We start from the raw sequence: 14,221 nt of genomic DNA on the forward strand, positions 1-14,221 counted from the left end.
ATGAGTATCCGAGGGTTCCATTGCGGTCAATCCCTAGCGAGATACAGAGAGCAGCCCTAATGCAGGAGTGGAGGCGAAAGCTGCATTTGTCCCTGCTGCCATATCATGTATATAGTCTTCCTTCGTGTGTACGATTCCTTTTGTTGTTACCAAAAAGTAATTTACCCCCGGCGCCACCAGTGCTCTCCGCATTTTAAGAAGAAGAAAAGAAATCCCAAAACGGTGGAGTAATTCATCCTCCTCGTCCCCAGAAAAATAGTATCGACCGCCTACCAATTTAGGAAATACTGACTCCCGCGCGTTCACGCGTCCAGCTCCAACTCTTCTTTGTCTACACTTGGGAACTTGATTCCTCTCTCTAGACCCTGGAGCAGGTTCTCACTTATTGTGCCCAAGTCTCGCGACTCCGAAGATACAGATTGCTAGCCGCACAACCCCCCAGCCTTACATGATTTGCATGTAAGTCGAATCTTCTTGTACCGCTCTCATTTCCAATCTAACTATGATGTTGGTGTATCTCTTGCAGTCACGTTTCCACAATCTAGGTTGTTTATGGCCTTTGCAACACATCTGTCCTTCGGCGTCTCCCTTCCAAGCGACCTTGATGAGCCTGGAGAACACAGTTATCCTTGGGAGTCGGAACGGGTGATGACGATACTACCCTGCTTGTAAATGCAAAGCTCTTCACTAGCATCTTGCATCAACCAAACTAGCTTACGGCTTGCTATTACACGTTTGCATTTGTGTTTAACGAGAAACTACTGGGGTGTCATCATCCATGTGGACGCAGTGAGGATCCATGCGCACACCAAAAGTTTGTTGGGATCATGCAGCTTTCTATTTGAATATTTGAACACCCAAGTATAGAGATATCATTGAAGATCTGGTGAGTGTCTTTAGCTAGCTTACTCTCAAACTCCGTGCTTACAGCTTTCCTTCTCCTCCTAGTGTACCCCCTAACCTTGCTTGGACATGGGAAAAGAACCTTCCTCGTTCTCCTACTCCCCAAGCCCTTTGCTTTTGGGATCTGACGACCCTTCTATGATCCAGGAGTCCGAGTCTCTGCTCTCGCAGTTTATGAGAAGCTCTTCGCACGATGCGCAGAACCCTTCGCTAGGAAGTTCTCATCGTCATGGCGCTTCGTCCCACACACATGCCGCTCTACAAGACGTGTCCGTGAGAAATGATTGGAATGAACCAACGCCAGAACATGCTTCCAAACCGAATCAGAAACCCCATGGTGACCTGGTGACCCGTCCGTCCTCATCAAGGAGACAGAATCCTTTCTTCCAGATATCCACACCAGGACAAAATGATGGCCAGGCACAACCACCTCAAAACAGGGTCAAAATACCCCGTGGAAACACCCAGATGCGTCCTCAACGAGCTTCGCAACCCTCGACTGGATTGGGACACTCAGTGATGAATATTAGACCTACCAGCGACAGGAAAGTTGTTTTACCGGCCACTAGAGAAAAAGGATCAAGTTCCGTGAGAAGACAGAGCCCGCAATCGTCACAGGCCCGAAGCCCCCCCCAGGAACCTCGGGTGCGGCGCTCGTGTCGTCCAAAAAGTGGCCCAACAAATTATTACGCACCACTCCATATCGGCGAGTCTTGGGATGAGGAAGCAGAGGAGATCAAGCCCCGCTCTTCGCGAAAACCAAAGTCTTTGCCGAACCATCCTACTACTTCTATCCCACGCCCACCGCCTCTTCAACAGGCGGCGCGTAGGCGACCATTCAGTTCTCGGGATAGTCTGTTAATGCAACGAGAGTTGGGGCATAAAGTGGATCATTTGCGTTCAAACCTGATGAGCAATTTCAAGCTTTCAAAAAGCTGGAAAGGCGCCTCAAATGATGTTGAATTTCTGGCATGGTCGCCTGACGGAACTAGGTTTGCTGCGGGTGCAGCAGCACAATGCGATGAGCATAATCTGCAGTACAACAGGAAGAACAATCTCATACTAGGTGATATAACCAAAAACCTTCTCTATGAGCTCCCCGATCACTGGGTCCCTCTTGATTTAAATCGCAATGCTGCAAGCCGGATAATGGGCGATTCTCGACTATTTATGAGTGTCACCGCTGTGGAGTGGCACCAAGATACGTTGTATACTGCCAGCTACGATAAAACAGTGAGACTTTGGGACGTCTCTAAGGACAAGGCCACATGCTATAAGACCCTACGGCACGACTCGAAAGTAGTCGTCATGGCCCGATCAAACCTGAACGAGAATGTTCTAGCGACGGGAACGCGCTCGATAGGGTTATGGGACATCAAGAAGTCCCAGTACACTGCTCTCGAGCTTCCACGCCCACGCTCCAAGAAAGAGATTGAACTGTCACCAACTTCCTTAGCGTGGGGAATTAATGGACCAACCAAGAATATTCTACTTGCCGGGATGGCTGAGAAGGATGATGGCATATCTGCCAGTGGCCTTCTTGCGGCTTGGCAGATAGGGGAATCAACAGCCACACCCTTATATTATACTCCAAATTCGCAAACCATATTTGACATCAAATGGCATCCCGCACTACCAACCTTTGTTACTGCAAGCTCTGCTGGTCAATTAGCCGGTAGAAACACACGGTCTGTTGTCAGTATCTATGAGCCCATTAGATTTAGGACCCGCACAATGGAGCTCGAGTGTCCAGCTCTGGATATGAACGAAGTCGCATTCTGTCCTTTGAACGCTAATTACGTTGCTGCCAGCTGCACTGATGGTGTTACTTATGTTTGGGATTGCAGAAAGGCTGGAAATATTGTACATCGACTACAGCATGGTCGGGCCCTCAACCAGCTCGATGAAACCATGACCAGAGAACAGGCAGACGTGGGTGTAAGGCTACACCTGTGGGGTGATGGAATGGACCAACTCTATACAGGCGCCTCTGATGGTGTATTAAAGAGGTGGGATATCCGTTTGTCTCCAGAGGATGTGCTTATACAAGATGTGTTCACTTTCCAGGAGGAAATTACTTGTGGTGCTTTCTCGAACGATAAGTCAAACCTTTTGATTGGGGATAGCTCTGGGGGGGTACACATTCTATCTACTGGGCCTCTCACTACCGGGGACGACTTGACCATGCGATTTATCGAAAGCCCCTCTTCGATCAACCCAGAATCCGAATCAGACTCTGAATCACACGCGATGCCAGCCCGGGAGCTGATAGCCTCTGGAGAGCTTGAGCAGCATCCTATCTTCGGACCGGGGAAGGGGCCGCGTTATAAAGGTCCTTTTGCAGCCTGGGCTAGGCCAGATGGCACTCCAGCCGACAAGATTGCAAATACGCCGCTGATTCCAGAGCGCGAGATATGCCAACTCTCTGGTCCGGAACCTAAATACCGAAAGGGGATTAGCGAAAAGGATCAAAGACATGTGGAAGGTTGCATTCTAGTCTCGAAGATGCGGAATCAACGACCGGGCAAGAATAAGAGACGCAAGGAAAAAAAGGATGTAGGCGCCAGAACAGTGGCATTTGGGAACGGCAATTTCATTGATATATCTGCCGAGAGTGATGACGATATCGATGGTTCTGACTTCCAGGCTTCACCAAAGAATAAACGGAGACTCCAGAAAGCAGTTTTATCGCCGCTTCTCCTCACCCAAGTCGAAGCTGAGATCATTGACCTTACCAACCATGATTCTGAATCGAGCGTTCCTGTAACCCCTCGTGAAGCTCCTAAGGAATACCGCAGGCAAAACTTCAAAGGTGAAGAAGATTTGCAACATGTCTTGGAGGATCTGGAGGATGACTTTTGGTGGCCAGAAAGCGGCGAGATCAGTCCGAATATTCCCTCTGGGCAATCCTAGTCACAAAATGAAAATATAGCGAGAAGTTATACCGATTCCTGAGCGCATGTAATTCAATATGTATAGGGCCAGCAGTCAGCCAGCGGCTTAGACACACAGCCACCTACCTACCTCGACAGTGCCAATCCAACGCCCAGAACTTGCTAAGAAGAAGAATCTGGGAAGCCTGGCGGCCCTCCGAATCCCGTCCACCAGTGAAATCTTGAGTGTTGTGCACCGCCGCACCTCTTATTAATGGTTCTTTGGCGTGCGAAAGAACAAGTGATAAATTCCAGGATCCGCTGTTCCCCCCGCACCTCACCAGGCCCGTTACTTCTTCTTCTTCTTCTTCTTCTTCTTCTTCCACATCACCTTCTCCTTTGTGATTCAGAGGATATTATACTCTAACCCCCCTGGATTCTTATTAAATCTCTATTGATGTCGTTCGCCCCGCCTTCCGGTCCCCCTCCTCCTACCGTCCCGGAGGGATGGACAGCCCAGTTCGACGACAACTACCAACAGTGGTATGACACACCCTTGTCTCTATTTGACCCATTAAACCATCCAAGGAGGTGAGAGACACTAACATGAATTCCAGGTTCTACATCAACCTCGCAACCGGCAAATCCCAATGGGAAAAACCCTCCGCTGGTCCTCCTCCTCCCCGCGGGCCCCCTCCACCAGCAACATCCCCAACACCCTCGTCGTCCTCCACCCATCATCACGATCGAGACTCCAGTGCTGCACCGCCGCCGCCCTCCTACGAGGAATCCGGACCCGCCAACCCCTCTGCGCTCGCGAGTGCCTCAGACTCAGAGAAGAAAAAGGCGCATCTGTCATCGAATAATCCCTACAGTCATAGTAGTGACTCAATTCCGGGGTCCAAAGCTGCAGGACCGAGCGAGGAATCCGACGCAGAGCTCGCAGCGAGGTTACAGGCTGAGGAGGATGCGAAGGCTCATTCCTCGGGGACGAGGGGGGCAGCCGATTCCTACTATAGCAGCGGCGGCCCCGGTGCTTCCGCAGGGGACTCGTACCAACAAGCCGCAGCGCCACCAGCACCGGGAACCACCCCTTCCTCCCTCAGTGGGAGCAACAAGGGCAAAAAGGGGTTCTTCAGTAAATTGATGGGCAAGTCAAGCTCTAGTGGAAGTCGACCACCTCCTCCACAGCAATACCAGCAACAACCATCCCCCCAACCATCCCAACCACATTACCCCCCGCACCAAGGGTACGGGGGCTATCCGCCTCAGGGGTATGGGTCTGGTCCCCCTCACCAGGGCTATGGAGGCTACCCGCCCCAGCAGTATGGAGGTTATGGAGGGTATCCGCAACAGCCGCAGGGGTATTATTACCCTGCAATGCAGCAGCAGCAGCAGCAGCAGCCTGCGCGACGGACAGGGGGCGGGGGGATGGGCATGGCCGGAGCGGCGGCGTTGGGTGTTGGTGGTGGATTGCTAGGTGGGATGCTGCTAGCTGATGCGTTTGATGACCATGACGATTATGGCGGTGATTATGGCGGTGATTATGGCGGTGGCGATTTCGATGGTGGTGATTTCTAGTTGGCCTAGCCTCTCTCTCTCTCTCTCTCTTTTTTCAGCTTGGTTCGGTTTGTTATGATGTGGTGGTGCAGACAACAACAACAATGATGATGATGATGATGATGATTGCGCTAATGCTATATTCGCTATGCATGCTATGCATGCTATGCAAGCTATGCAAGCTATGTTTGGTTATGGTTTTTGTATAATTGAGGAGCTGGGTTGGCATAGGTATCCTTTCTTGGCGTTTGTTCGTTGCGTTCCAATCTAATGCTGCCTCGTTTCTTTACTTTGACTCTTATCTTCTGTACTAGACAAGATATACTGTACAGAGACGACATTTTCTATCTGCCTAGGAAAAAGAAAGATGAATGAAGGATAAACTGTAATGTGTGCAAGTTCATACTCTGTATATATATATATACCTACCCCCCCCCCATCTAGAATAATCCTAACCATACCTGGTTTCGTTATCGAACATTCATCGCAAGCTATCGTCTCCGCGCCGCACCCCGGTTATCCCTCGCACTCGCAGCCCCTCGAGATCCAGCCACCTCGCCATCTCCAGCGCCAGCGCCAGACGCAGGGGCAGGGGCAGGGGCAGGGGCAGCCTGGCCAGCCATCCAACCAGCCAGATCAAAGTTCGCCGGGCCCCCAGCGGACATGGCACCCGAGGCGGCGCCGGAAAGCGGAGAGGCGCGAGACTGTTTCTCGAATTCGGCGCGCATTTCGGGGTCCACTGGTTAGTCAATTAGCGAACCGTTCTTCGTGGCAAGTCCGAGAAATAGCTAGAGCCAGCTAGCAGATAGAAAGAAACGAAAAGAAAAAGAAACGTACTATTCTCCATAAGCCTGGGCATTCCAAAAGTGAACCCCAAGGCAACGAGGGCCAGTAAAATCATGGGATTCTTAAAGAGCGCCAGGGGCGAGACTATTAGTTACCGTTAGTTAGATAGTTAGTTAGTGAAGTCACACACACACACAGCCATCCATCCATCCACCCAACAAGAAACAAGAATCAGAGGGGGGGGGGGGGGGGGGGAACAAAAACATACACTTGGGACGAATCTCATAGAACGCTTTCTTCCCGAGCACTTTGGCATCGATGATAATCACATCGGCACTGGACGCAGAGCGTGATGACTCGGATTCAGATTCAGATTCGGATTCAGAAGTGGAAGCAGAGCTCGAGGAAGACGAAAACTTCTCCACCCCCGTATTCTCCCAGGCATTTCCGCGAAAAGTCTCCCAGACGCCGAGGAGCTCTCCCTCGCTGGAGACGTCGACTCGATACGCCGCGAAGACGTACTCCGGGGCCCGGATATCGAGGAGATACGAAGACTGGGCTGCGGCATTGGTGGTGGCGGGGGCGGGGGCGTTCAGGGCGAGATCGAACACGAACGAGGCGGCGCGGGTGAGCGGGGCCTTGAGGATGCTTTTGCGGGTGGGTTGTTCTCTCGACGACGCGGAGGGATCCAGGGGCCGGGAGAGGGAGGTGAGGGTTGCGTGGGTTCCGGGTGGGAGGGAGTGCGGGTTTGGGAGCAGGGTGGAAGGGGGGATGACGATTTTGAGGGAAGACGCGGAGACGGCCGGGGTGGGGAGGGAGAAGAGGAGCGGGAGGAGGATGGATGGGTATAATGATGGTAGTTTCATTTTGTGTATTCTTTGGGGTTGAGCTGTGGTAGGTAGAGAGGTGATGGGAGCTTGGAAGGAAGAAGGAGGAGAGGCTGCGCTGAGGATGCCAAGCTTTCCCAAAGTTACTCTCTCTCTCTCTGTATTCCTACAAAATAAGTGGAAATCATCTACTGGATTTTAAATCATATGATGATATACACAATGCTAAAACCTCATACATGAATAAGAATACTACTGGACGAACCGAGAACATATGTATGTACAACCAAAGTAAAAAAAAAAAAAAATCTATCAAAATCTACAGCTTGGCCTTCGGAGCAGACTGTTCTTCAATCGCATCCGCATAGAGCTGATCCAGAAGCTGGCGATATTGCTTCACAACAGGAGGTCGCTTAAGCTTGAGACTGCAACAATGCTGTTAGTTTGTTTCATCCCGAGAGAATATGGCGGGGGAAGGTAAGGTAAAAAAAACAACATACGTGGGTGTCAACAGGTTGTTGTCAACTGTAAATGGCTCAACCATCAGAGCGCAGTTCTTCACCCTCTCGTATCCGGCAAGCCTGTGCTTCTTGGCCACCCGCTCGAGATCCTTCAGCACGGCTTTACGGATCTTGTCGTCGTTCAGCACGGCCTTGATCCTCTCCAGGTCAGTCGCCTCGATGGTCTGGCCGAGAACCTTGCTGGCAAAGGGAGCGAACAGCTCAGGCTGAACGCCAAAGACGCCGATCAAGAAGGTCTGCACACTGTCCCCGTGGATGTAGGCCTGCGAAAAGTAGCCTAGCTCGGACATGCAGAGACCCTCCAGGCGCTCCGGCGAAATATACTCGCCCTGCGCGAGCTTGAGGACATTCTTGCGGCGATCGATAATGATAACACGGCCCATATCATCAATGGTGCAGACATCGCCGGTGCGAAACCATCCATCCTCAGTGATGGCCTTGGAGGTCTCCTCCGGGTTCTTCAGGTACTCGCGGAAAACGTTGGGGCCGCGCAGGAGCAGCTCACCGCGGGGGAAGGGCTTGTCATCAACCGAGTACTCCATGTCGGGAAGAGACAACAAGCAGACTTCTGTGCTAGGAGCCACGCGGCCACAGTTGCCTGAACTCAAATCCTTCGACGATTGGGCACACGCCATAGCATACGACTCGGTCAAGCCGTACCCCTGGTTGAAATCCGCCCCGATAGCCACGCGCAGGAAGTTGTGCAGAGAAGGATCCAAGGGTGCGGATCCAGAAACCATGACCCTCACGCGCTCCAGACCAATAGCCGAGGCAACCTTCTTGGCCCAGATGCGGTCGTACAGAGCATGCCGGACCGTGGCCTTGCTCGGGTCGGGGTTCTCCAGGTTGGCAGTCTTGGCTGCAACAACGTGTCGGGAGAGCGCTCCCCGGAATCCCGGGGCATCGAGGGTGGCAGCACGGATGGCAGTTCCGAACCGGCTGTAGAGGCGGGGGACCGACACGAATGCAGAGGGCTTCAGCATCTTGAGATCGTCAACCAGCTCGAGGATGTTTCCATGGAAGAATCCGATACGAACCCCAGCCCATAAGGCGGCATGTTCCGTCAACCGTTCGAAAATGTGCGCCAGGGGCAGGTACGATGCGATTGTATCGCCACGGGCCTGCGGGATCGTAACCAGAGCGGAGGAGGTCGCCGAGACCGCGTTCTCGTGGGTCAGCACCACGCCCTTGGGGGCGCCGGTGGTGCCAGAGGTATAACTAACGGTCACGATATCGGAGGCCTTGGGAGGGTTGCAGGGACGGCCAGAGGCGGCGCCAAGCTGCTCCACCTGGTCCATGGTGTAAAGCGCAAGATCCTGCTGCGCAATCATAGACTCCAGGAGCGCGCGCTTAGAGTGACCGTTCTCTTCTCCCGCATCCAGAGGATCCAAGCAGATAATCATCTTCAGATCAGGCAACAGGGGCTTCAGCTTGATCAATGTGGGGATGTGAGGCAAAGAAGCCACAACACAATTCAATTCTGCGTGGTTGATGATATATTCTGTAGCGTCGGAAGCGAGGACATCGTAGATCGAGACGGAGTACAGGCTCTGGGACATGCATGCCAGATCTAAACCCCGTTAGCTTTTTTTTTTTTTTTTTTTTTTTTCCCTTCACCACGGGCAAGTTAGAGAGATGATACCTGTAATCTGCCATTCCGGTCGGTTCTGGCACCAGAGACCAATACCGTATTGGCCCAGGCGAGCGCAACCGTGCTTGTGATGAAGCTCCACCAAACCAGCACCCAAGACAGTGCGTCGCTTCTGGACGGTCTCGTAATCCATCCATTGGTATTGGCCATAAGTCTTTGTGACGGGGTCGTATGGACGCCATCCAAAACAGTCTGATTTGGGAAGACGGGTTGCGGTCGATTCGAACATATCATGGGCCGTGGTAACCTATGCAATCGATTCAGTAGAAAAAAAAAAAAGGTAGAAAGGGGATCGCGTACCTTAGGGTCCAGCGTCTTGACGAGTTCCTTCTGTGCGTTCCATGTACGATAGACGGGGCTGCGTCCGGGCTGCTCGCTGCCTGGGATGGCGACAGAGTAAGGAGTGCCCTTTGGAGGTTCCTGCCTGAGTTCCGCGGCGCGGACGAAGTGTGTAGGGTCTTGAGAGAAGAACATGGTTGCTCCTGATTCCGAAAACACCGGTCAGTTACGGCTAGGAGGGCAAATGAAATGGTCAATGGGATACGAAACCAACCTAATCACCGAATATACCTAGAGGACAAGGAAAGAAAGGGAGGAACGGGTCGCCCGAATCCGGAGGCAGCGGGAATAATAAGAAAGAAGGGGAGATGGACAAGCGTGGGGTAGGAAATAAAAAAAAGAGGTGAATAGAGAGAGTAAGAGAAAGAGAAAGAGAAGAAAGGGGAAGATGGAGAGAGCACGATCACATTCTAGTCATTGATTCCGTTCTTGTTCTCCATGAAGGCAAATTATGGGGGTTCGGGAAAGCTGATGGATACATAAGTGGCTGCACTCTTTTGCTCCACAGCAGATGGGCCTCGGTACATTCTTGAATCTTGTCTAATGATGTTTTATTCTTGCACTTGCCAGTTCTAGGTAGTTACCGAGGGTAAGTTATGCACCTAGGTAGTCTCTCATCTCTGTTACCTACCCGAGTAAGCTCTAACTGCTAGGAAAGACAATCTCCTCCGTTAGATGTGTCCAAGGTCCAGATGCATGTGAAGCCCTGAAACTGTACTCTGCATTCATATTGGAAACTCTTGAAAATTGAAATTTTAGATTACAAGTCCACGTAGAGACTTATTCTTAATAATATATATATAAATAACTATATAGATATATATTTCTAATTCACCCAAACTCCCTGCCAATGCTTGACATCCAAAAACGTAAACAACATAATAATGTACATCCAAAAACGGGACCCCAGCAGAAATATACAAAGATTGGATGAGGTAACGAGCACGTCTTAGGAGAAAAGTGCCTTGTACATTCGCTTATACCACTTCTCGTCCGAAGTCGTGGTCTCCCAGTACTCGTTCTCCAAGGCAACACGGCCCGTGTCGATATCGGCATCGATAGGCTGGACGAACGATGTGCGGTAGACAATCTTGTGTCCGACATAGAGCACCACAAAGAGAATCACACTGATATAGGCGATGAAGAACTCCCGGACATTGAAACTGGGGATAAACGAGGTGAACCCCTGGGTGATGATGATGAGGATGTTGAAGAAGAGCCCGTACCAGGAGTAAAACGGTTGCCACAGAGCCTTGTAGGGGAGCAGGTCGCGGGAGATGTTGCGAGCTTTCAACGCGCGCATGAACGCGAGGTGGCATGCATTCAACGAAGCCCAGCTAATGAAACCGGCCACACTCGAGATGTTCAGGAACCAGTTGAACACAGTGCTTCCCGCGCTGGAGACATTCATGAACCCCAGCAGACCAAAGCAGGCGGTGAAGGCAACACTGTAGTAAGGCACCCCGTTCTTGGTGGTTTTCTTGAAGAACCTGGGAGCAAATCCCTCCTGGGCCAGACCAATCAGAATACGGCTAGCGCTGTAGACGTTGGAATTGGCGGCCGAGAGCACCACCGTCAACAACACAGCATTAATGATCGAGGGGAGAACCTTGACACCAGCAAGGTTGGCGGCAATGACGAATGGCGACGAGTTGGCATCGTTTCCGTCCGTGAGGAGGTTGTCGTTGTTGGAGGGCACCACAATTCCAATGAAAAAAATGGTCAGGACAAAGAAAAACAGGATACGGAAGAAGGTCTTGCGAATAGCCGACGGCACAGTCTGGCGAGGATTCTCGGTCTCGCCAGCGGCAATACCGACCAACTCTGTCCCCTGGTAGGAGAACCCGGCCTGGATGAGAACCGCCCAGAAACCGACAAACTTGGCCGTCGACTCAGGCGTGACGTGTTTGTATGGATTGAAGGGGCCGGGGTGAACCCAGTAGCGGAACCCAATGTAACCCTCATCGCCCACTCCCGCGTTGATGCAAATGGCGAAGATCATAAATCCGACCACGGTCAGCACCTTGATACTGGAGAACCAGAACTCCAGTTCCCCAAAGAAGTTAACGGGCAAGAAGTTGAAGATGGTGATCAAAACCCAGAAGATAGCGATGAAGATGGCAATGTTGATGCTACGGTCCCAAAATTGAATGATCAGCCCCGTCGCGGTCAGTTCCAAGGCGAAGGTAATGGCCCAGGAAAACCAATAGATCCAACCCATAGCAAAACCGAGACTAGGGTCAATCATACGGGTGGCGTATGCGGTAAACGCTCCGGGAATCGGGATATAGGTCGCGACTTCTCCCAAAGCGGTCATCACGGAGTAGACAATCGAACCGACAAAGATATAGGCAATCAAAGCCCCCACGGGTCCGGCCGTCGCAATCGCAGTCCCGCTACTGATGAACAGACCAGTACCAATGGTACCACCTAGCATACGTGAGTGAGCACATGTGGCCTTCCTGGGGCAGGGCTGCCGCAGAGGAAAATCAAGAAAACCATACCGATAGCAATCATCTGCAAGTGTCGACTCTTCAGCTTCCGCTTCAGGTCTGGCAGTGGATTCGACTCGGGGCCGGCACCATACTTCTCGCAGTCCAGGTCGTCGATCCCATTAGCTGGAGGAGCAGGGAGCTGAACCGCTTCTTCGTTGGGCATCTTGTCCTTTCCTTCCTTGGCCACGGGGGTGAAATCAGTCTCAGAGGCCATGGCTGGCTCTCGACGGTCCAATTGGCAAAAAGCGCAGCGATGAATCAGAGAAGAAGAAGAAGAAGAAGAAGAGAAGGGGGAAAGGAAAGGAAAGAGCAGAGATAACGAAGTGGAAGATGTCAGTCTCAGACTCTCTCTCTCTCTCTCTCTGGTTCAAATTGAAGGAAGATCAATAAAAATCCCTCCCAGGTAGACTGGGATTCCCCCGTCTCTATTTCCCGCAGAGTAGAAGCAGATAAAGGAGAATCTGACAAGAGTAGGTTATGTAAAAGAAATGAAGTCTGCCGAATGCAACGTTATCGTTTTGGACTGGGATACTTGGTTATATTAGGTACAGACCAACCATCGCGGGACAGATTTTTTTTTTTTCTTTGCCTTCCCCATTGTGTGCCACAGTCTGGACTCTGAACTAGGGATCTCTCGTCCGATGACTGGTCTGAGCATCCGTTAAGGAAATCCTCGACATGGCGAATGGCGAATTGGCGGATGTGGCCAGAAAAAAAAAAAAAAAAAAAAAAAAAAAGGGCGTTTTCTTTTTTCCTCTCGTAATAATTAAGGGATTTTACTCAGGACGCCGCAAATGGAAACTCACCAAATTTTCTAAGCGGATCCCGTCGGCAAAGCAAGATTCATTAGTTAATCATCATGATTATAATTTATTCAAAACGATCGACATGGGTATATAAACTAATATCTGAATTCGGTTTGAGAAGCATTAAGGGTAAACGAGGGTTGTTAAAGCGGCGGGATATTGACGTCATAGCTTCCATTCCAACATTCAAGTTCTTTCTTTCTTTCTTTCTTTCTTTCTTTCTTTCTTTCTTTCTTTCTTTCTTTCGAGACTCAAGGCACCACAGTGGTCGGAGGCTGAGGCTCAGAGCTGGGTCCCTTTCGGAGAGCAGCCATGATTGACAGTACAAGGGTACCCACGAAGAGAGCCCTACACACATCCATCCATGTGAGCTACGATCTTTCCAAAGTAACTGGGGACCTCAATAACATACCAGTCAAGTGCGCCAAACGCTACGGCCGCCTGCAGCTCCTGGCAAAGCCCATAATGCCCACAAGTAGACGCAGCAGGAAGATCAGTGGCCAGAGCAATGAAACCAGCGAACCAGAAGATCATGGTGACTCCATCCACAGCCGCGACAGCGTAACGATGCGCAACGACAGGGAGGAACATGGGCGCCACAATAAAATAGGGGACTACAATGAACAGAGTCCAAATGCCGTTGAATAACATGAAGTTAATAGTGTCTGCCCCACCCCGTGCCTGGTTGATGACTGGAAGGGGTCAGATATGACGATGAAAATAATGGAGAAAAGAGAAAAAAAAAAAAAACAACAACAACGAACCATGTCCTGTCAGAGCCAGAACAATCAGCGCGAAAACGGCCTGAACCGCGCGAAGGGGGTACATTATGGGGAAAGAAGCCATCGCTACTGATGCTCAAGCGATTAAACAAAATTCGATCTGTCGCTGGTTTCTACTGCAAAATATCAATCAGCAAATACAACTCCTTCAACAAAAGAGGGCAGCTTAAAAAACAATCTGTGACGTGGGGAAGAATTTAGGCAGCTAGAAGGGACTACCTTGACCGACCTTTTACTAGATAGTAGTAGTATTGACGTGCACTCGCAGGAGAGAGAAAGAGAAAGGATTTGAATTTCAAGGAGGTGCAGAACTGGAGCTTCAAATACGCGGTAGGGCCAGCCCAGCTGAATCTTAATTAGGTACCTCTTATTAAATAAGAGCCTCGTAATTAGTAGTCTGTCTGCAGAGAGCTTGTGATTGAAGGAATTCAGCTGCCTCATTCCACAAGCGGCTGGGCACGAACAACAACACGAGGTCAAGTGGGTTTATGTAGCTTCCTTCATACAAAGAACAGAAGAAAGACATCTATTAATAACTGCTGCTAAGGACTATTGTAGTAATATTTGCCGTATCTTCAGCAGGGTCTGGAATCCACCAGAGTGGGAAATTGAACCCACAAACGGAAAGCTACACGGACACTATCTGGTTCTCTAGTCTCTGTGATTTAGTTAATAGGA

The 14,221-nt window shown here is 50.7% G+C and overlaps 6 protein-coding genes across 6 annotated transcripts; 2 read left to right on the forward strand and 4 right to left on the reverse strand.

The window, feature by feature from the left end:
• The first annotated feature begins 554 nt into the window (after positions 1-554).
• Positions 555-4,099, forward strand: P175DRAFT_0240432 (WD repeat protein). The gene is made up of 2 exons (XM_040892672.1): positions 555-886; positions 949-4,099. Exon 2 carries the CDS (start codon positions 973-975, stop codon positions 3,814-3,816), a length of 2,844 nt encoding a protein of 947 aa, XP_040752359.1. The 5' UTR covers positions 555-886; positions 949-972; the 3' UTR covers positions 3,817-4,099.
• A 134-nt stretch (positions 4,100-4,233) lies between these two features.
• On the forward strand, positions 4,234-5,357 carry P175DRAFT_0509473 (uncharacterized protein; the record flags this gene model as incomplete). Its single annotated transcript, XM_040898431.1, has 2 exons — positions 4,234-4,367; positions 4,394-5,357. The coding sequence occupies 2 exons, from the start codon at positions 4,234-4,236 to the stop codon at positions 5,355-5,357; spliced, it is 1,098 nt and encodes a 365-aa protein (XP_040752360.1).
• Positions 5,358-5,827: 470 nt separating this feature from the next.
• On the reverse strand, positions 5,828-7,028 carry P175DRAFT_0557654 (uncharacterized protein; the record flags this gene model as incomplete). The annotated part of the gene is made up of 3 exons (XM_040900788.1): positions 6,391-7,028; positions 6,174-6,266; positions 5,828-6,075 (listed from the first exon to the last, which is right to left on the reverse strand). The coding sequence occupies exons 1-3, from the start codon at positions 6,986-6,988 to the stop codon at positions 5,828-5,830; spliced, it is 939 nt and encodes a 312-aa protein (XP_040752361.1). The 5' UTR covers positions 6,989-7,028.
• A 214-nt stretch (positions 7,029-7,242) lies between these two features.
• On the reverse strand, positions 7,243-9,961 carry P175DRAFT_0501604 (putative AMP-binding enzyme). Its single transcript, XM_040897206.1, has 5 exons — positions 9,675-9,961; positions 9,422-9,603; positions 9,113-9,368; positions 7,450-9,040; positions 7,243-7,374 (listed from the first exon to the last, which is right to left on the reverse strand). The coding sequence occupies exons 2-5, from the start codon at positions 9,593-9,595 to the stop codon at positions 7,269-7,271; spliced, it is 2,127 nt and encodes a 708-aa protein (XP_040752362.1). The 5' UTR covers positions 9,596-9,603; positions 9,675-9,961; the 3' UTR covers positions 7,243-7,268.
• A 313-nt stretch (positions 9,962-10,274) lies between these two features.
• On the reverse strand, positions 10,275-12,654 carry P175DRAFT_0479483 (putative arginine transporter). The gene is made up of 2 exons (XM_040895394.1): positions 11,965-12,654; positions 10,275-11,890 (listed from the first exon to the last, which is right to left on the reverse strand). Exons 1-2 carry the CDS (start codon positions 12,167-12,169, stop codon positions 10,410-10,412), a joined length of 1,686 nt encoding a protein of 561 aa, XP_040752363.1. The 5' UTR covers positions 12,170-12,654; the 3' UTR covers positions 10,275-10,409.
• Positions 12,655-13,012: 358 nt separating this feature from the next.
• Positions 13,013-13,607, reverse strand: P175DRAFT_0479484 (MARVEL domain-containing protein; the record flags this gene model as incomplete). Its single annotated transcript, XM_040895395.1, has 3 exons — positions 13,013-13,109; positions 13,174-13,453; positions 13,526-13,607. The coding sequence occupies 3 exons, from the start codon at positions 13,605-13,607 to the stop codon at positions 13,013-13,015; spliced, it is 459 nt and encodes a 152-aa protein (XP_040752364.1).
• Between the last annotated feature and the right edge of the window lie 614 nt (positions 13,608-14,221).

This window comes from Aspergillus ochraceoroseus (genome assembly GCF_002846915.1).
Source record: "Aspergillus ochraceoroseus IBT 24754 chromosome Unknown P175scaffold_4, whole genome shotgun sequence".
Taxonomy (NCBI): Eukaryota; Fungi; Ascomycota; class Eurotiomycetes; order Eurotiales; family Aspergillaceae; genus Aspergillus; species Aspergillus ochraceoroseus.